Source organism: Struthio camelus, chromosome 2 (genome assembly GCF_040807025.1).
Source record: "Struthio camelus isolate bStrCam1 chromosome 2, bStrCam1.hap1, whole genome shotgun sequence".
NCBI classification, from domain to species: Eukaryota; Metazoa; Chordata; class Aves; order Struthioniformes; family Struthionidae; genus Struthio; species Struthio camelus.
The window spans coordinates 7,083,619-7,104,719 of NC_090943.1; the positions used below are offsets into that span (position 1 = coordinate 7,083,619).

The 21,101-nt window shown below is 42.4% G+C and overlaps 1 protein-coding gene across 1 annotated transcript in view; it reads left to right on the forward strand.

The window, feature by feature from the left end:
• LOC104148556 (sodium channel protein type 5 subunit alpha) overlaps nucleotides 1-21,101 on the forward strand; it is a 216,933-nt gene that overhangs the window by 21,913 nt on the left and 173,919 nt on the right. Inside the window, exons 2-3 of the mRNA XM_068934177.1 lie at nucleotides 18,662-18,980; nucleotides 20,732-20,842. Coding sequence (XP_068790278.1) covers nucleotides 18,714-18,980; nucleotides 20,732-20,842 — 378 coding nt within the window. The 5' untranslated portion in view covers nucleotides 18,662-18,713. The remainder of the gene's footprint in view (nucleotides 1-18,661; nucleotides 18,981-20,731; nucleotides 20,843-21,101) is intronic.

Consider the following 21,101-nt stretch of genomic DNA (forward strand, 5'->3'; position numbering starts at 1 on the left):
TTGAATGTGGCATCATTGACATGGCAGCAATCATCTCTGTCTCAGCAGCTGAAACCTGTCATGCATGCAAGAGAAGTGGCTCTAGGCTACCCACATTTGATCAGCCCCTTGCCTGAAGCAAGATTTAGCTGTCAGAAGAGAGGCCTCATGGACTAGCCTCTACACATAAAGGGGCTGCAAGATAAGCCAACAGGCTGGTCGTTCTGCAGCCCTTTGTAGCTGATGGGCAATTTGCTGCCTCTGCTTGGTCCAGGTGTGAACATGGAAATGTTTTGGAGTTGAGTAAGGATGTGAGGCTATGCCGCTCACAGCCCCGTAAACGTGTTAGATTAGCACCTTTCACAGTGGGCAACTTTTTGCTATTTAGAAGCTGTCAATCCAATTTATAAATCAAGATTTATAGACTTGGGGAGCCTGGGCAGTCCATGAGGTGTTGTGCTGGGTTTCCAGATAAGAGGTAGCCACTTTGTGTATAGAGCAAAGCCGATGGCCCTTTGATCCCTCTGTACCTCTCAGAGCAAACACTCTTAGTCACAATCCCCCATTCCAGAAGCAGTATTAGAAAGGGGCTGAAATTAATGGAGCCTTTCATCTGTGAGAAGGGTGCTGGGATGAAAGCCAGCCAGAGTTGCAAGAAGAAAAATAGTTAAAGCCTGTGAAAATATTAAGGCATGGAATTTAATTTCAGGCTAAGTAAAGGCATCTTTGGGGAGGTGGATTCTGAAACGTGTTCTCAGAGTGTTGCTGAGGCCCACGAGGCAGCTCTTTGAGAGCAGGATGGGGAATGAGCTCCAGGTGACAGTTTAAAGAGACCGCCTTGACCCCCAGCACCATTGACATAGGGAGTCTGGTAGCTGGTGAGCACCTTCAGGGAAGAGAAAAAAGATTTATGAATGAAAATCAATGCTTTGTACTCTATTTGGAGGAATTCAGATGAGCTGGTAGACAATATGGCTGTTTGAGGTGACAGACTCCAGATGAAATCCATGCCTGTCAAGGAAAAGGCTTCATTTGGTGCTTACCTGGGCTTTCAAACCTTCTGAAAAGGTCTCAGCTTAGGCCACAGTGCACCTGGCTGCTTGAATGGAGAGGCAGTGGACATGCTGCTGGGCAAAGCCGAGGAGAGCTGGGGTCCATTCCTTTGGCTCGGAGAAGAGGCAAATAACTTCAGCTCTTCGTAGCTTTCCTTCAGTCCGTTACATGTTTGTCCAGTGCCTGGCAGCGAAGTAATTTCATGTGGGGCCTCTGGGTGCTACTGTCAAAGAAATAAAAAAATAGCAACAGGAATTTCTAGGGCTGGGCTTCAGTTCAGAGGCTCTAAAAGTTTGTGCACAGTTGAAAACCCCTCCCTACCCTTTCCCCTCAGCTGGACACTTAAGTTAACATTTTGAAGGGACATTTAGTACCATGCCTAGTCTTCAGGATTAGTAATTTGCTTTGTTGTGTGTGTTAACCTAAAGTCCCTGACTATGCAGCAAAAATTCAGCCAAGTTCTTTCTTGGAGAAGTCTAGGAGGAGGGAATTAATCTAGCGTGCATAAAGAGGCACTGTGTGCAAAGTGGTCATCATCTGTGCTCTGTGAGCCTGCTCTCTGAAAGGGACCAAGCTACAGTTACCGTGACTGCATCATGCCCATCAGGTGTGCAGCGGGGGGAAACCCTCACTGCAATCAGGAGAAAGCTCTGAAAAGGGTTTAGTTTCAGAAAAAAATTTCCCTGCTGAAGTTTGTCATTTCCTCTCCTCCTGGAAACCACAGAGCTGCTACCTTTTGCTCACCAGTAGGTGCCCACTGTGCTGTCAAGGGGCAGGTGACAGCCTATGCCTAGACATTGCAAGGTGCCTTGCAAAGCAGATTATGCCTTTGCCCAGGCCTTGATCCCAGGGAACCTTATATTCTATATATCTTTCCACCAAATGCTGCCCCCACGTCTCATGTCAAAACCTGCTCAAATTCATTGTTTTCTTTCTGGTAAAATTGTGGTGGTAGTTTTTTTTTTTTTTTTCCCCTGGGCTGCAAGAGATATAGACTCATCTAACCTAACTCTGAAAGACTCTTACTTATTCCTATTTGACTTATGTTTCATTTTGCAATTGCTATTATTTCATCCCTCTAGGGCTTCTACTAAGGCTACTCTGATGATTGATGCTGCAGGACGAGATGCATAAATATTAAGGAAGATGGAAAGAGCCAGACTTGCAATTTCTTTGTGCAGAATAGTGACGGGGATGCTATTCTTACAGCTGACCAATACAACTGCAATCTGACCTCCAGATTTAAAAGCCTGGGAATCCACAGGTTAAATTAAAGTTTTAGCTGGGATTGTAACTGAATTACGTATTGTACGGGTCAGGCAGGGAAGTGAACGCGCTGGTTATACTGGTGGTTTTCACTAGACCACTACAGGGCTTTCTGAGGACTCTGGAATGGACTGGTCTCTAAACCTATCCTGTGCCTTGTCTAATTTCTTTTGCTTGTAGAGTGAGACAAATCTGTGACCAGATGATCTTATTTATTTGCACAGTTTCCTGAATCTTGACATGCAAAATCTGATGCAAACATAGGTCTCTGTGTACAGCCCTATAAATGATTATGTTAGCTGTCAGTCTTGGATGTTATCCTTGCAGTTCAGTGTTGCAAGTCACCTGTCTATGTGACTACCTTAATAAATCAGTGCGTGATCGCCTGGAATTGCCAGAGGTTTAGTATTATCAGAAAGCCCGATGACAATATTCAGATACTGGAAGAACAGAAAGTCTTGATGACTGCTGAGTTAGCTGTCTCTTCTCTGATGCTGTTTCCAGTTCAATGGATGTCTTGATAATAGCGTTTGGTCTGAAGGCCACAGACTTATTGATGGTCACAGATCAAAATACCATCACTTCTAATAAATTATGCTGCCCTATTTCTGTTAAGAAGTGCACCAAGGACCAATATCCATAAAAGCAAGAGGGAAATCCATGCAATCTCAGCAATGAATCATAGTGCTGCTACCCAGAGTGAGAGTGAGCTTGACTGAAGCACACTTCCACAAGTGAAATGTGGGGAATGCAAATTTGAGGCCGGCAGTGTTTTTTTATTGTATACCCCGCAGCATAGTGGAGCGGGTGTTGTCTTCAGAGGATGCCAAATTCATGCTTTTCTTGACGACAGCTGCTTCTGTATGCCTCTTTGCCCATTCATTCCATCTTGGGTCAGATGTAGTTCTGGAAATTTGAGCATAGAAAGACCAAGACTATGGTAAGAGAGACAGAATATTTTTGTATAGTTCAGGGTTACAGCTAATAGAGACCAAAGGTCTTTGATGGACCAAAATCAGTTTAATGTTTACAATCTCTAAATCATCATTTCCCTGTTATTACCTATGAGTATTGAAGCCAAGTTCTGCTACCATGATCATGCAAAGTTCTGGATATCCCTACACCAATACCAACTGAGTAAATTAACTTTTTAAGATCAGAGGCTATGCATGTAAGCTGCTCCTTGTCTTGCTAGACCTGATCTCTCTAGATCTGTATGGAGTATGTCAGTAATTGTCACTTTTCCAAGGATCCCATATTGTCATTCCTCATGCTCTATAGGGAAGTGGAGGTTCCTCAGTCCAACGTGGTCCATAAACATTAACTATCACTTTTCAAAAATGTGAAAATTACGTTCCTCCATTTAAAACTCGTGATCATAGCGTATTACATTTTCTATAGTAGGAAACAGGCTGGAAGATATTTTATTTCAGAGCGAACAAAACTAACATAAACTCCAGAGTCACTCACTCCTATCCTTTTCCTGCAGCAGAACCCTAGAAGCAGCTTTATACACAGTTCCCATGTTTCTTTAAGATGAAAACCTTTGCTATATGATAACCTATGAGCATCTATTAAAATACAGATTGTGAAGTGGAGCAGATTGCGTGGTACTGCCCATCTGCACATTGGATGCCCATGCTTACTTTTTAATAAGAGCAAGGAGCTGGATGTAATGTCATGCAGTCATAATTCTTGGCAGTTGCTATAGTTCATATGTTTATAGGAAGCTGAAGATTTGGAGCATTTATCAGATCCCTTTATGCTTCCTGCATTTGTGCTTTTTTTTTTTTTTTTTCCGGTTGATCTCTCAGGCTGCTATTTGGTAGGAAAAGAGTCATGAACCCGGAGGGCTTTTGTGGAAGAGGAATGTTTGGTGTGCGCAGTGGCTGAAAAAGGAGAGCAAGTCCAGAAATACCTGCCTGGGCAATGCATATTTGTAAATTTGGAAGTCAGGGTGAAGTTTTGTGAAGGGCTGAGACAAACTCTCCCATAAAAGGGACAGAGCTCTGCGAAGGAGTTGGATATCGAACAGAAGTGCTGTCTGCGAGATGGCGGACTCTCCCTTGGCGAGGAGGTGGATTGTGGTAGACTGAACTGCAGCGCTTTCTGCCTTTTGAGTTTGGGTCTGCGTTGGACTGGGCTCGTGGCCTTGGGGGTGTGATTTAGGGACTGCACTGTGGCTCAGAGCCACAGCTTGCCGCGGAGGGGTTTATACAGCTGCCAGAGCTGGGGGGGAGTTCCTAGCTGGCTTATCCCCAAAGCCTCCTCGCACACTTGCTGTTTCAGCATCATGACCACCTTAGAAGAAGGCTGCAGGGGGGTCACAGTCTGCTCTTCACCTCCAGTCCTGTTGTCCATTCCCTGTGCCTTGGCACGGTGGCACCCAGTGTTTAACGACCCTTGTGCGCCTGCGCAGGGCTGGGACGCGCGCCCGGTTGTCCAACGCTACCTGCTGAGGGGGGAAGAGATGCTCCCGGCGGCTCCCAGCCCTTGGCGTGGTGCTTTGGGAGCTGCGGAGGGAACGATTTCCCAGCTCTGAGGTGTCCTGGGACAACCCTGACAGGCGAGTGAGAGGCAGGAGTGCAATACCTGAGGGTGCTCCTAGTTCCCCGCTCCAACAGTACCAGCCCCACAACGAGCCAGGCAAGGCTGGAGTCAGCCCTTAATGTGATGGGCTATAAAGGTGCTCCTAGGACAAAATTCTTTCTTTTAATAAAGGTCCTATTTAAATAACCAGAGTCTCAGAGATGAGCTGCTGCTGGCCCGATCACCCAAGAGAGCGTTTCAGAATACTTTTACCCAACAGTTGGTCTGAGATCAAAAAGAGTTGGCATTGCACTATTTCCTGGATAACACGCCATCATTATTTATTTATCTAAATCAAAGTGGTTGATGTTTTCATGCGATCAGTCAGACAGAGCCTTATCGTCTGACGACTTCTTTTTTTTTTTAATTTGTTGTGTTTCAAGAAAGTTTTGAAGCTGTTGCACTGGGAAATCTGTAGCTTAAGTGGCAGCTTTCTCATCTTTTATTTATTTTTGTTATAATCCCATTGTTACTCATTCAAAGCTCCAAAAGATCCTTGTCCTCAGCTAAAAGTGTTATGCTTGGATAGGAGTCTAATGGTGACTTTTAAAAGAAAAGGATGTTTTCTTGGTTTTAGACATTGTCCCATTTATGCTTTGTCATTTTAAGAGGTGCTTAAAACCAACTAAGCTTAAAATAAGTTTTCTATATTACTATCAAAACAACCATATAAGGTCCGCACTTTTTCATATACTCTAGACACACAGACAGAGGGACATTAAGTCAGTGAGTGAGCCAGGAATGAGATGTGATTCGGCTGATTTCTGGCCTGTTTCCAATCATTCTTAGAGACAAAATATTTTTTTCTGGATGAAAAATTGTGATTTGCATTGAGAAATCTGTTCCCTTTTCTGTTGGGAGGCTTCTTTGTTGTACAAAGAAATTTGTATCTCAAAGTAGATGCTCTTTACTAAAATGCTTCTCTTATTGGAAAAGCATTTTTCCATAGAAATAGAGACTCAATAGGAAATTTGTAGTCAGCTGTTATGGAAGGCAGTGCTGCTCCCCCTTCCTCTCTGAAAAGTGGTTTCATGCAGAACCTCCACTTCTGCATATCTATGCCACTGTTGTGGTTTTATAAGCGCATTTTCCTATTTTAAAATGTTTTCCTGTCTCCTGTTTTTGTGTAAAACATCCTCACAAAAAGGGGAGGACAATTAATGGGAAACTACAGAGGAAACTACAAAATCAATTGCACTCAAAGAACTGTCTAATGTAGAGACTATCTAACTAAAGAAAAAACAGAGACATGCCTGTCTATTTTCTCTCTCCGTATTCAGTCATAGGAATCTTGACTATTATGTAGAAGATTTTTCTCAGACAGAATTGTAACCCTTATATTTTGTCTTACTGGTGCTCAGCAACACAGCATCTTTGAGTACACCAAAAAATATCAAAAGAAGGCAAAGACTATCTTGCTGGGTTGCAGTGTTATTTTGACCGTTTACACCAAAAGAAGATCTGCTCCCCAAGCTGATTGTGCTTCCTTATAAAATTAATCCATAAGATTTTCTGCTCATAAATAACTGTGAAATGATTGAACTTTAAAACATAAGACTTCTCATGTGCTAAACCTCACGGAAGAATAATCTCTTGATAAATTTAGTTTTAAAGTAACGGAAGCATAGATGATTACAATTCTATTTTTAGACATGCGCAGTAAAACATTTCCATTTGGTTCATGGAAATGTTAGTTTAAGTCAGAGCCTCTAAATGAAGACAGAGATACGAGAGTGAGAGGGACAGCAGGGTCTGCGTGGTGAGCAGCCCTGGCACTGGGTTTGGAGGCAGTGTTGGAAAGGAGATTGGCCCAGGCTGTTTTTGTCAAGGCAGCGAGAAGGCGGAGGAAGTCCGTGAGTTATGAGATGGCTGGAGCTACTGGCACCACAGGCATTTTCTGACATGGCTATGTCAGAAAAACTCTTTCAACCTGAACCCATATCTCTTTTATCTGTACCACCCAGCAGAAACTCTTAAACATTCAGTTCTTGGGCTCATTAAAGTGTGCGCTGAGTAAAAAGGAGGCAGTGTCAGGAATTGTAGGCCTGTGTTATGATGGCACACCTAAATAACGTATAAAAGTAGATCAGCCGTGTTGACCACATTGAGATCTGTTTCTGCCTTGGCTACGTAAGGAGCAGACAGTTAACATAAATCAGCAGAACTTTGTTCTGGACTATCTTATTCTTGTTAGGCACCGTGAGAGTAACTGTTAAGGACGTGAAGTGGGATTTCTCATTACATTCTTAATATGAATCTTCAGTTTCATTTAGATTCATCTGGGAATATTACAAATTGTAAGGATTGAGAGGATCAGTAATGCTTTTAATGGTCTGATATTTCAAGCTAGAGGCTCTTCTTGCTTGGACCTAAGGGCTGGCTTTTAGGCTGTCTTTCGTGTTTTGTGATAGCATTTTCTACTGCTCTCTGCCAGCTCCGGTCCTTCAGGGGGTATGGGAAGCGGAGGTGACAGAAGTCATGCTGTAGCCCAACTTTGTAATTCAGAGCTGCAGGCTGGTCTCTTGTGACCCTTTCTTCCAGGATATCTTATTTAATATCTTTATAACTCATTGACTCGCAGGTTGAGTGAGAAGAACCATTTCCATAGAGGACTGATATTGGGTTGGGGCTCTCAAAGTGTGAAATATATCCTGGAGAAATTAAAAAGGGGCATGTGTAAAATGCTGTCCATGTTAGTCTCTTTCTGCCCCCACTTACGTGTCTCTCATCTCTGGCTGGTAGGATTGACAGATTGACAGATAGGATTGGGACTCCAGCTAGCTTTTCTGGAGTTACCACTACAGGTTTAGGGAATATTTTGGTAAGGCAAGGAGAGTCAGGGGAAGCATATTTTGGAGCCAGGCTATACACATGTGTGTGTTAGAAAAGAGGAACTGTGCTATCGTATTTGTTCTTTTAAAATCACTCTGTGCTTTGGCATAATTGTCAATCTGCAAGATAAGCCCAAGACTGGAGCAGGAAATGGTCTGCGAACTAGGACTGAGGTGCATTTGCAACTCTTTTTTGGTTTTTTTTCATGGCTCCCAGGAATCATGAATACCACTAGGCAGTATTTCGTTCCGCATTAAAAAAGATGAACTCAGAAGAACTTTACCCTATGTAACTGCATAATCCAGATCTCAATTGTCCCTTTAATCTGTAGGAAAAAAAAAAAAAGCAGAAAATCTTTTTCAGATTCCTGACTCCATGGTGGTTCTGAGCATGTCAGGCTAACTTGGTGGTTGTGTTTCTGGGAACAACATGATTGTCATTGACTAATTAAATGTATGCAGCTTGTTGAAGCTGAGGATGTATAATTAATGTTGTAGTATAATTGTGGGCACTGGAAAGATGTTGTAGAAGTATTATGGCTTGCCACCCACCAGAGTGGAACAGCCCCTTACCCTGCTCCTTTATCATCATGTGTGTGGAGGTAGCTGGCCCCTTTTTTTCAAAGAATCAAGAGTTAAAAAAGCTAACCCGTATCACTTGCTTTGCCTCACATCCCTAGTGGTCTGAATTTGAGGAGATGGATTTCGGCCCTTGATGCACCCGCTCTGGCAGAAAAAAGCAGCTTTTAGGAAGATAATAGTATGCCTGAGTAATAGGGATGGACTAACATTTTCCATTGGATATATTTGAGGGGAAGTGTGCTTTTTTCTGAATGTATTAAAACTTTCAAGGAGAATAGCTGCCTTCTGGAGAAAGCTGTGCTTTGTTCTGATGGTGGTTAACCAAAAATCAGTTTGCGGGTTAAGACACCTACATCAAGCTGCTTACATACAGGTATCTGTATCTGAGCTGAGTCCCTAAGCTCCTATTCATAGTCAGTAGAGATCTAAGGCTCCCTGCACTTATTTGCATGTAGGTGTGCATGGATATTGGAGATGCCCTAGGGTATCCTGCCTGGCTTCCAGCTGCTGTTCCCAGAGGGCATGGATTTCCCACACGGCTTGTGTTCCTGCCTGCCAGCCCCAAGCAGAGGTCTTAGAAATGATGGGGCAATCCAGAAGGCCCCATACACCAATGTCAAGCAAACCTAGACATGCAAGCCTAGATACCTGGTTCACTGGTACATATCTACATGTCAGCACCTAAATCTGGGTGCCTTAAATCTACAGATTGAAACATCAGTACCTTCACTAGGGCATGGTGCATGGTTTATTTCATGCTGAAGCAGACATCTAAAACAGATCAGATGAATTATGTCCTAACCGTGCCTACTTCTCCCCGAATGTGCAAAAATCTCCAATCACTTTAGTTTGGCTATTCTGTTCTGTTGCATCAGAGAAATTAGATTTTAGTTAATTCATTCTATCCTGTGCATGAGGATATTTCCCAAGAGTTGTAAATCCAAAATACATATATTTGTAGCCAAAAATTTCTATAGTACATTATTTGACCTGACCAACCTGAGAGACAGGACTGCAGCTTAAGGATGGATAAAGATATAGGTGAATGTATAGGGAAGTAGGCACTACGTGAATTAACAGTTCTTTACATGAAAATTAGAAATTAAGAAAGTTGGCCAAATCCTACATTTTTGTCACATTTTTACTTTATTTGAAATTGTTCTGAGAAAGGAAAAAAAAACTGAGTGTTCAAGCAATGCAATCACTTACGTATATTAATAGGACCATATTAGAGAAGGTGGTTTTATTCCTCATAGACATAAGGTCCTCTGAGGACTCTCACCTAGCCAGTACACATTCATTAGTATGAGTCTCTGGCACAGAAGCAAGACTGGCAGTAGAAGGTGATTAGGGCCAAGATATTGGATAATCTTTTCACGTAGTTGCAATTTATCACTGTTATTGTTAATACTGTTGTGATTTTTAAGAATAGTGGTTGTTCCTTCAAGAAGCATAAAAACTCTCCCAAATTGTGAAACTAGTGCATTTTCCGTTTAGAAAAACCTCCTGCACTGATACCATCATCAGATGTTTCTCTTTCACAGGCCACTTGACGTATTATTTTCTGTTTTACTCATTGACTGTTTGGTCCCATAAGCTAAATTAAGCAAGAAGCCAGAACAGAGGTTGCAGTACTAGGCCACTATTGTATGCTTCCAGTGCATTGTGCCTTAGGCCCAACTGAGTATGATCAACCACTCAAGCATGCACTGTTGACACATAAATGCATATTTGGATGTAGCAAGTTAGTAAATGCAATGTCCCCAGCAGTTTTATTTGGGTGATTATATTATTGCTAATTAACAGAAAATGTCATGACTTTTGGAAAATAATTGTTTGTGCAATGTGTTATTTACTCTGAAAAATTATTCCATGTAAAAAGATGAGGAAATTATACAGGGAAGAAGGGGATGATGGAATATTCAAGAGAGCCACAGGGTTCTCAGAAGGATGAGTCTCATTGACAGTCAGTGGGACAGGGCCAAAATCACTTCTGGTAAAGTGACTGACTCATGTACCTCTAAAATCATCCGTGCTTCCCGTTCTTTAGATGCCCTTCTTGTGCTCGGATGTACTTTAGGTTTTGGTTAGTGTCAGGAGAAATAAAGTTTAGTTCGGCTAACCTACCAGCAAAATGCAGTAGCTGGAAGAAGGCAGTCTTTGTGCTGGCATTCAATGTTACTAAGTATTTAAAAAAAAAAAAACTGCTGCCTCTTCTGCCTCCTTGCTTTCATCTGCCTCATTTACATAATGCTTTAGAGCGTTATGTAATTCAAATCAAATAGCTGTCATTCAGCGCCAGCTTCCATTACATCTTTTCCATGAATCTACACTGAGTTTCCAAAGCTGATGTGTTTGAAAGGAATGACAGAAATGAAATAATTCTGGCTCTCAGACACCGGGGGTCTGACCCACTGCCTCTTGCAGTGAAACAAAATACTCCCCTTGACTGATGTGAGCTAAGGGTTGGACCTCCAGAGCCTGTGTAAGCTTTTAACTCTGATTCCTAAACTTGGCAACCAAACACGCAGTTTTCAATTGCAAACAGGCAGAATATCCCTCCACTTTGGACAGCAGTAATCTCTATCTGTCTCTCGGGGGGAGGAAATATCTTTCCTTCCATCAGAGTGGAGAATCCACTAGCTTTTCCCAATTTGCACTGTCAAATTTACAGTGCGGTAAATGATGAATCAAATCTTCAATGCACCCTTGCAAGTAGTAACCATAATCCAGCAAGCAGTGATGAGCTCCTCCCTGACAGGGTCCATGAGCCTCCATTTCCATTACTGAGGAAAGTAATTTGGCCAGTGTGCTTCTAAATCTGTGTCCTTTGATTTTATTCATGTGTGTATCATATCACAAAAGGATTGAGATGGTCTGCCCGTAGCTGGGGCTCCATTAGCATCATACACTGCCCAAACCCATGGACAAATGGGGACCCTGTATCCTCATCCAGAGGAACCTACCATGAGTGACAAAAATGCATTGCATGGGACGAACAAGGCAATAAGGTAACTGTGATAAAATCACACAGGTCTGGTGTGAAAGTTGCTTGTGGGTTATTGCTCAATGCTGTGGACAGGGAGAGGTGTGTGGAAGGATTATGCTGACTCTGAATAAGGTAGGTAGGAGGGTGAGATAATTTGGTGCGGTAATGAATAGGGAAGGGATGGAAATGGAGAAGGATGGCAGTCTGGGTGGTTATAGATGTAAGGATGGGATAGAGGTCAGATAATCGTTGATCCTGTCGTGGAGCAATGCGCTCCTGATATTGCAGACGGAGGGGCACTTAGCAGGACCTGCTGTCTCACCTCATATCTGATGGGGGCAGGAAAGGGATCTGCCATCTCCTGCAGCTTATCTTACACATCCAAACAGGTCTCTCTATCCTTGTCTTTCTCTTTCATGTCCAGTATTTTATTGACTCTTCAGCTCAGTCTCTTTTTGTTCGTTGCTCACAAAAGGAGGAAAGGGCTTTATTGCTCCGTTTACTGTTGAAAATGAACTTCAAGTTTGGTTTTCATGTCTTGCTTCTCTCTTAGTTCAGTGCTAAAATTGTAAGAGAGGCCTAGCTTTTGCTCACAGAGTTCCATCCAATTCTTTTTAATGGAAATATTCCAATTATGCTAGCTGTTTTCATAAGTCTGTGGGTTTTCCCTGCTGATGAAATTCCTCTCCATAACTTAGATAGGGGGATTAGTGATGCTTTACTTGTACTTTCATGGGTAATATATCAGGTAGCCTGGCTTTCCAGCCATGGCTCCCTCTCCTCTGGAAGGCCTGGCATGTTACATACAGTAAAGCTTCTGGTGGTCAGCATAAAACCTGCCTTCTTTCAGCAGCATAACTATCCCATAATGGCTGTTTTACAACTTCCTCTATCCGTAAGAACATCTTTATAAAATACTCTGGGAGTAAAATGGGCCAGATTTGATATATTTTATTCATGTGAGCATTCAAAGGACCTACTGGTGTGAGTAGTGCATATGATATTTGGCATAATATGGAGTTCCCCTGTAAATTTCTTATTTCTTGTTCAAAAGCTAGTAACTGTATTCTAGGGGGAAAATCTTCTTTCTCTGTAGCTCTTCTGCGAATTCTGCTGGTTCAGAGTAGCAAAGGAGAGATCTTTCCCTGGGTCTGAAGGCTGAATAGTTAATAGCAAAATAACTCTGAGGCCAATCTCTAGTTAATTAACAGAGACATGAAAACCTATTAGGTGCAGAAAATTATAATTTTCAGTAAAATATAAGATGTGCACTGTTAACTATAATGTACTGCTTTCCTCTTGCTTGTTTCTGTCATTCAGTTGCAGCATAATTTGAAATAAAAACACCTGCAAAGAAAACAGAGTATTTTTAGCTCACTAAAAATATATATTTTATCATAAGAGAAGACTTAGTGCTGGCATTTAATTCTTAGCATAACATTTGTCATCCTCAGATACTATCTCAATATCGGGATGAAATCTTCTGAATTCATTTCCTTTTAGCCCATGTTAGCTTTCCGAAGACTTTATTTTATTAATACGTCGTTGGTAATGTCAGAATGCTGTGATTCCGATGAGCAAGGTGCTAGCAGAACTCAGTAAACTAGATTTAAAAGAAGACACAGTGTACGCAGACCTGCTTGCTCACTAAAGGCTTGTGGGTCAGTAATTCTGAGATTTACGTTTTGGACATTGAGTTGTTTTTCCTTCCCGATGCGAATGCAATGAGATCTTCTCTTCTTTACTTATTCCAGCCCCTGGTCAGCACGTATGCTGAACAAACGAGGCTTGTTTTAGGAGATGTGTGCGTTATGCAATGTCATATCAACCCGCTCTGTGACGCATGCAGCAAGTGGACCTCTGTCTCATCGCTCTTCCTGTGTCAGTCTAGGGGTTATGTCAACGCCGTGCTTTTCCTAAGAGATCTCCTGCAAGAGCTACACGTTGCAGCTATTTCCATCAGATTTTTGTGGAAGACTTTCGCCCCTTCCCTTGACCTCTCTGAGCTCTTTCGTGCTGAGCATGATGTGCAGCATGTGGGGCCGCGCAGCTCAGCGCGTTGATCACCCAACAATTTCCATCTGGATACTCTTCGTCTGACCCACTCGCTTCCCCAGCTGCAGGGACTTCCATGGAATGGGTAGAGCTGTACTGATTTACACCAGCTGTAGCTGGTTATACGTGTTAGGAATATGCACCACAAAAAAATCATTGCTTATGGTCTTGACAAAATTATGCCTGTTGGAAAAAAGAAACAAACCAGATATCAGTTTAAGCAGATGTAATGAATGTGTTCAAGGACTGTTTTATTCAGTTCTCCCTTGTTTCGATGTTGAGTATACAGACCCTTGGAGTGTGTATTTGCAGCAACTGACATTTTTCAACAGAAAGAGAATTTCCCATGGCACCTCTTAGTCGAGGAATGTAAAGTGCAATATAAATATAAGTGAATTAGGTCTAATAAGGTTGCCTGTTGATCACAAATAAAATTATGATGAATGTCTAAGTAACTCAGGCTCCTACAGCCTCTTGATCTTTATGCCAAAGATCTTTATTTGATCTTAATTAAAAACAAGAATTCTCCATGAAGCCATTATTTAATGGTTGAAGTAAAACCTCCACACAGCCCCGTATCGCTTTGCAGTCTTTTTAAATACAATAGAGCAAGTGTGCGTGCGTGTGTGTGTGTGTGTGTGCGTGTGTGTGTGTGTGTGTGTGTGTGTGTGTGTAAATTTATGCATAAAAATTTGTGAATCTAGGCCAGTGACATTAAGTTAGATGTGTCACTGTCTTGTTCTTCGTCTCCTTATCCCATTATTCTCATGTTCTGCAGTGCTCTGCAGGGCAAAGGAAAATGCCAAAGAGATTATATGGAGGAGAGAAAAAAAAAGGTGACAGTACTCCATGCATTCTCAAACACTTAAAGAAAACCATCTTAATGATTATTTTTGTTACTACAGCAGTTAGGAATGCAAAGTCTATATTTAGTCACAAACAATTTTTAAACAACAGGAGAATTTTGGACGATTGTTTGCTTTCCTGGGAGATTTAGGTCTAACAGAATTCCAGTGGAAATATATCTGCTCCCATGGGCTATCATGCACCTTCCTGGCCCGTGGTCCGTAGCAGCTTCCTCAGAGCGGCATCACTGAAGTTGGTAAGGTTAAATAAATGAAGCACTACTTGAGACGAGCATGCCTGGTAGTATCCAACCTTGAGCCTGTGAACGCTGCTTTTGCTCCATCAGTTTTAAAATTTGGCTCCTTTTTTATCATTCCCAAGCATCTGAAATGTGTGTAGGTATGTCCATGACACTCTGGTGTGCCAGGCAAGCAATCCTGTGCCCCTGGGCAGATGGGAGACGCTGCCAAGTGAGTTTGCGGCTTCTCTGAAGTCAACATCTAATGAGGCGCAGTGCCCCACAGGGAGCTCAGCCTCTACTTCCCACATGGTAGCTGGGTGACCCGATCTTGCTGGCTCAGAGCAGCATCCCAAGCCATGATGAGGGGTCACAGGCATGAGAGATGGTAGTCTGAGCTGGAGTGCTGCCAGCTGGAGGTGAGCAGGTTCAACTTCTGCTGTTTGCAGCCCTGCAAGTGACCTGCTGCCCAAGCTGGCCTTCCGGGTGATGGTCACCCTCCCACAGGATATCAGTGAAAGGCTCATAGGGCATGCCTGTCTTGTGTTGGGAGCCTGCATGTTCCGAGTGGAGGTGACGGAAGCATGCGAGAGTAAGACTGAAGCGATAGTGGAAAATTGCATTTATCTTACTGAATACTGTATTGCACATACTGGCAATATCGTATATGTTTGTACTTTTCTCCTCTATTTCTTGCCATGCCATGGAAAATATGCATCTTGGGGCTTTATTTTTTTACAGACATTTTGTTTACGTAACCGGTACATTTTTATCAGCGAACACCAATGTTAACTGAATTTAACAAAGACAAAGCAAGAGGAAAATGCTCATTCTGTGCATGGTGATATCACAGAAACAATGTGTTTGAAGGTTTGTACTTCAAAAAATATGCCTGAGAGGAATGGAAAAATCCAGGCTCATATTGTAAAAATATGAGTCACAACAGCTATTATCTCTTAAGAAATGGCATTCCAGCGCTTTGATTCAGTCATTGATGATTTCCCTTTTTAAGTTGTGGTGCTTTCTTACCCTTTTAAGAAACATCTGGGCTAACCCTATCTATTTGTAGAAGTGTTTGCAATTCATAGATTAAAAGAAATTAGACATAGAAAAGACCCATGAAATGATCTCGTCCATTTCCTGAAAGCATTTGAAATTGAAGAAGAATTGTGCTAAATGTATACATTACAATGTAGAAAGTTTAAGTAACATAGAGTAAGAAGACAAAATATGTCAAGATATTTCCATTATAAGAGTGCTGGTAAACGTGAATCTTGATTAGGGGAAATACATGGAGGAGGAGCAAAAGCTCTAGTGAAGTTTGTGTAGTACATTCAAGACTGAAAAGCTCTGGTTTTGAGCAGTGGAAGTATAGAGCTGCCACCATATAGCTAGAGGGAGCTGATTTGGAAGTATCCTACCTCCACCTACACATAGCAGGTGACCCAACAGTAAAATCAGCTCAACCTTCTAGGTTTGGTCTGTCCCAGAGAGCTTTTGCCACGAGAGCTCTCTGGCATGGGAAAGGATGCGCCTGCACAGCTTGTGGGAAGTTGCCCGGCCCATGCCCCAAGGCAGGTAGACGGTGCAACGCAGAATGTGAGTGAGCAAGCTCCGCAGGCGTTTTTGCTTTGGCTTCACCGTGTACTGATGTGTTTGCACAGGTTCTGGCCAGCTACGGAGCCTGTGGGCAGATCGAGCTCTCGCACGTTCGCATGCGGATTGACTTTGTGGGCAGATTGAGCCCGTTCCCAAGGCAGTGCAGGCTACCTGGTGTCAGCGCTGTTCTAGCATGTGTGCTGTGTAAGGGTCGAAGTACGTAACATCAGAGCACAGGTTTCTCCAGGCTGGCAATGAGGAGGAGTGTAAAAATAAGGCAAACATGCAGGAGCATTTCTCGCATGCACCCAGCTTCTGCAGCTTAGGGATTTCCTCAGAGGCAGTATCTTTGTGTTTAAAGTTATTAATGGATCTTTTGCCCTGGAATTTGTTTTGCTGCTTTGTGAATCTTTGCCTTTTTTGGCATTTACAGAAAGTTTACTGCGAGACAAGTTTCACAGCATAACTGTGCACCATGTAGAAAAGTGGCTCCTTTGGTTGTTTTGAACCTGCTGCTCTGTGATTTCATTTGAATTTTCTCAGTTCTTGTACTGTGAGAAATAGTGAACAACCATTCCCTATTCACTGTCTTCATAGCTCTCGTGATTATACAGACTTCTGCTAACAGCCCTCAGTAATCTCCTCTCCAGCTTAGAGACCTATTGAGTCTATTCCTAAAGAGTCTATTCCTTTCCGATGATTTTTGTTGTTCCTTTCAGGCAGGGAGATAGGTTTCACTGCAAAGAAACAAAAATCAAAACAAAAAAGAAAGAAAGAAAAAAAAAAGAAGAGAATTCTCTGGCCACCTGCACTGATAGCATTTACAGAAAGTGAAATTCTGTTTGCTTGCACTGGTGCTGAGTCACAAAGCTTTGGGCATAAGAAAGCTCAGTTTGTGGGCAAGCTTCCAATTCCCTGTTTTTCAGGAGGGAGGGGATCACACAAATTATGTGAGGGGAGAGGGGAAAGGAATGAGGTTAATACCTAAAAAAAGAAGAATATCAGAATTCCCAAACTCTGGGAAGGGCTAATTCATTTTAGTGGTACTTGTTCAGGCAAACAGTAATGCAGAGTATAATATACAAGCTCTAGTAAATCATTCCAGTGTAATATGCTGTGATCAATGACAATTTAATGAATTCATTTTAAAACAAAATCAGAACAGGAAAAACAGTAGTTATTTGAAAGAGTACTTCACTCAAATAAATTGAATCAATAAATATGCTATTTGTCATGTAGAGTCCAGTTAAAGTCTTGCTTGCTAACAAAAATGCTGTCATCACAGAGCCTAATAGAAGCAAACTATCTGGAACTATCCACTGTAAATAGACAAATACCATTTGAAAGCAGAAAACCACAATTGCAGCTGAACGAAGAATTGTATCTGCACACGTCAGCGAATGCCGTAGGGTAGCCCACCTCAAAAGCTACGAAGATCTTTTTGTCACCATCTTATATATTTCCCCTGCGAAATGTTTTTTAATTGCTGCATGGTGAGGGTTACTCTTGCTGGAAAAACATGTCACTTAAGTGACTGTTAAATTGCAAAATAAGGCTTTCAATGAACTTGAATGGATTTCTGCAGGCTACTAGAAAAGGGATAAGCTTCATCTCTCTTCAAACAGTAGCTTTACGTTAATTTTCACAGCTATCCGTGTTATTTAGAACAGATCTAAGGGAGCCTATTGTTCTGCTGTGAGTTTCCCACTTGCACTTTATTCATATGCGTTGAAGAGCTGTGGTGCCTCTCACTCATTTTCATTCTGGCAGGGATTGGAAGTGTTACCTGTGAAGCACCATCAACCCAAGGTGGTCAAACCTCACTGCTCTGAGTTAGATGTCCAGACGGCTGTGTAAGTATTGGACGGAAGCAGCCTGATTTGCAAACGTGATGAACTGGCAGCTCTGGTTGTTCATCACCTCAGAAACTTGGAGTGTTCCCATGAAGGCACTAAGGCTTTGCCACGCTCGTTTGGGCTTCCAACATCTTTGAGATAATAGGGTGTGGAGGAGAAGAAAATGCTCAGAAGTATTGCCAGATATGCTGAAGATGGCATTGCCTATCCCCAAAGGAAAATAAATGCTGAAAAATTATGTTGCTGAAGCCTAAGACAGAGATTATGAAGAATTTCTACGAGATATAAGAGTCTGAACTTGACCTTTCACTCTTTATATTTGGAATAGAACAGCTGGGGCATTTTTAGAGTTTGCATCATGTGGCCTGAGATCAGCTGATTTAAATCTGCCCTGCAGTCATCGTAGGCACATTGTTCATCCACTCCCAGAGCTGCATTTTAAAAAATGAGTTAGGAATCCAAATCCCTGTGACTTTCAATGAAACTTAAGCTTCTATGAATCTAAGTTACTCTTCAAAGGGGATTTAGGCTGCTAAGTTACTTATACACTTGTGAATACTCCACAGTACATCTACAAAGTCTGATCGTAGAGTGATTCCTAATTTCAACTACAGTTTCAATCATTTCTCTTTTCCCTGACGTTCTACTAGCCACAAAAAAATTGATGAAGGGTTTTCTGATAATCAATAACCTACAAGTTTGGGGGTTTTTTTCTTCCTGTTGGCTTTCTTCTTCTTCCTTTGCTCCTGCCACTTATCTTTGGTCCTTTTTGTTTCAGTTGTTTCCACTACTAGGAGTAACGACCAGTATAGACAAAGCAGGATGAAAAGATGGCTGACTTCTTGTTACCACCGGGTACTAACAGCTTCCACCGGTTCACGCCTGAATCCTTGGCTGCGATTGAGAAACGAATTGCGGAGAAGCTTGCGAGGAACGCGAAGCAGGAATACAGGGAGCAGCTTGGTGAAGAAGAGAAACCTCAGCCTCAGTTTGACTTACAAGCTTGCAAGAAGCTACCCGATATCTATGGGACTGTACCTCCAGAGCTCATTGGAGAGCCACTGGAGGACCTTGACCCTTTCTACAATGATCGCAAGGTGAGCACCAGCAAGACATTCTCCTTCTTTGCATTTGCTGAAGCATAAAATGTTTGTCTGTTTTGATGACTCTGGTTTTTGTCTTTCCTCAGCCAGTAAAAATATTTTTTTCCAATTTAAGGATCAGAGTTTTGGCATGAGGAGGGCTCCCAGCAAACATCTAAACAGCAGGGCAGTGGAGTAAACAGTGTAATTAAGACTTGGGTGTTTTCAGATAGCACTGAATATTAATGTACAGTGTCTGACAAGAGCACTGCAGTAGCTGAGTTAAACGAAGCCAGAGGATTTTATCTACCCTATCTTGCTGTCTTCATGAGACTTGACTCTTCACAGATCTGTTTACCACTTAAGCGCCTTAATGTTAAGAGCTTCTGGGTGCCTTGAGTCTTGCACTAGCACTCTGCACAGGAGTGAAAGGCACCTGCGCAGCCGCTCCTGGAGGGCAACGGCCCTTTTCCTGCCGAGGGCTAGCTAAACTCCCTTCTCAATGCTATTTAAGATGACCAAAACAGAGCTAAGGGTGAGTGTTAGCGGTGTGTGCCGTGCTGGCACTTTGCAGAAGAGTATGCTTCATCCTAAAGTGAGTATCACCTGATGCGAAGTCATGTGTAGGCTGGACAAAAGCCACAACAGTACAAACAGCTTCTGACAAAAGGCTGTGGGCAGCGGTGCCGCGCGGCTTGCTTACTACGATTTGTTCCCCCGTTCCAAACATTTCCCAGCATGGAGCACAGTATAAGGTTTGGAAGCACAACATGTTTTTAGACTGCTTCCAGTTCTTTCAGGTACTGATGTTCTTGGTTTTGGGCTCTGCTATTTTCTGTAAACAATGGGCTGATATAATCGCAATGCTTCTTTTGTTAAAACAGTGTAGAAACAGATGCAACAGCTACAAAATCAAAGTTAAATGGGCAAAGAGAAATAGAATACTTATCTGGAAGGTCCAGAATTAATTTATAAATGTTTATGGCTGTGTTGTTCCTGCTATTCCCAGGCACAAGCAGCAGGATATAGATCTGCCATTTTTGTGTCGTAAAGGACTTAGATGCAAGATGGGCGAGTTGCAGAGTTACTTAGAGTTTGTCTGTGGAGTGGCCTGATCCTGTCTCTGAGTGAATGTTCTCCTGCGAAGGGTTGGGCATCTGCAAAGCCCTGTAAATTGAGCAAGCATCCGACTCACCTTTGCTTTGGATTAAAGATAATTCAGCGTTGTGTCTCTCCGGTCATATTAACCTGAATATAGTAACAGCGTCTCAGTGCCAGGGCCGGGTTAGATCCTGTGGTGGAAGTGTGCCTCATACCCCCTCGTTTGAAAGATGAGACAAAAAAACTGACTGAGAGCAACAGGATGCTCCAGGTAGGGAAGTTGGAGTAACAAAATAATAGCATTGCTGGCACCTGGGAGGAAAAGCAGCATAAAAGTACCTCCACCACATTTCAGTCTCCAGATCGTCTTTTATTTTTAGAGGCGAGTACTCTCCCTCCCCAGCCTCATGATGGAGGTGGCGGCATGAGATCCTATAAGAAATGAAGGAGCAAAAGGGTTGGGATGTTGCAATAGGATGGTCAGTCGCTCTGCAGGGAGGGTCTTGGGAGAAACTTCCCGGAATGAAAAGGAGTGTGGGGGTCCAGGGAGGGAGTGGGGAAGAAGTCTGGGATGCTGGCAGGAATTTCCCAATGGGAACTGGGCTGGGAAAAGCTGGGTATTAATGCAAATACTGAATGTTCTCATTTCCTATTTTGTTTTCCAGACATTTATAGTACTGAACAAAGGGAAGACAATCTTTCGATTTAGTGCCACTCCTGCCTTGTATATACTTAGCCCTTTCCATCCAATCAGAAGGACTGCAATTAAAATTTTGGTACATTCATATCCTTTCTGTTGATTTCCCTCCTAGTGTATTTTATGACATTGTTTTTAAACACAGATCAGTGGAAATATGAAATCATTTGATTCCAATAAGCTGTTTTAAAATTTTAGTTGCACTTGTTTGCTGATATAACCAGAAGTGTGCTTGGATTTTTGGTCTGTTTTATTTTATATTGATAAATGAGGTGTGAATGTAATTCTTTTATACTACTGGCATCAGATATGTGAACTACACTAGAGAGTTTTTAAGG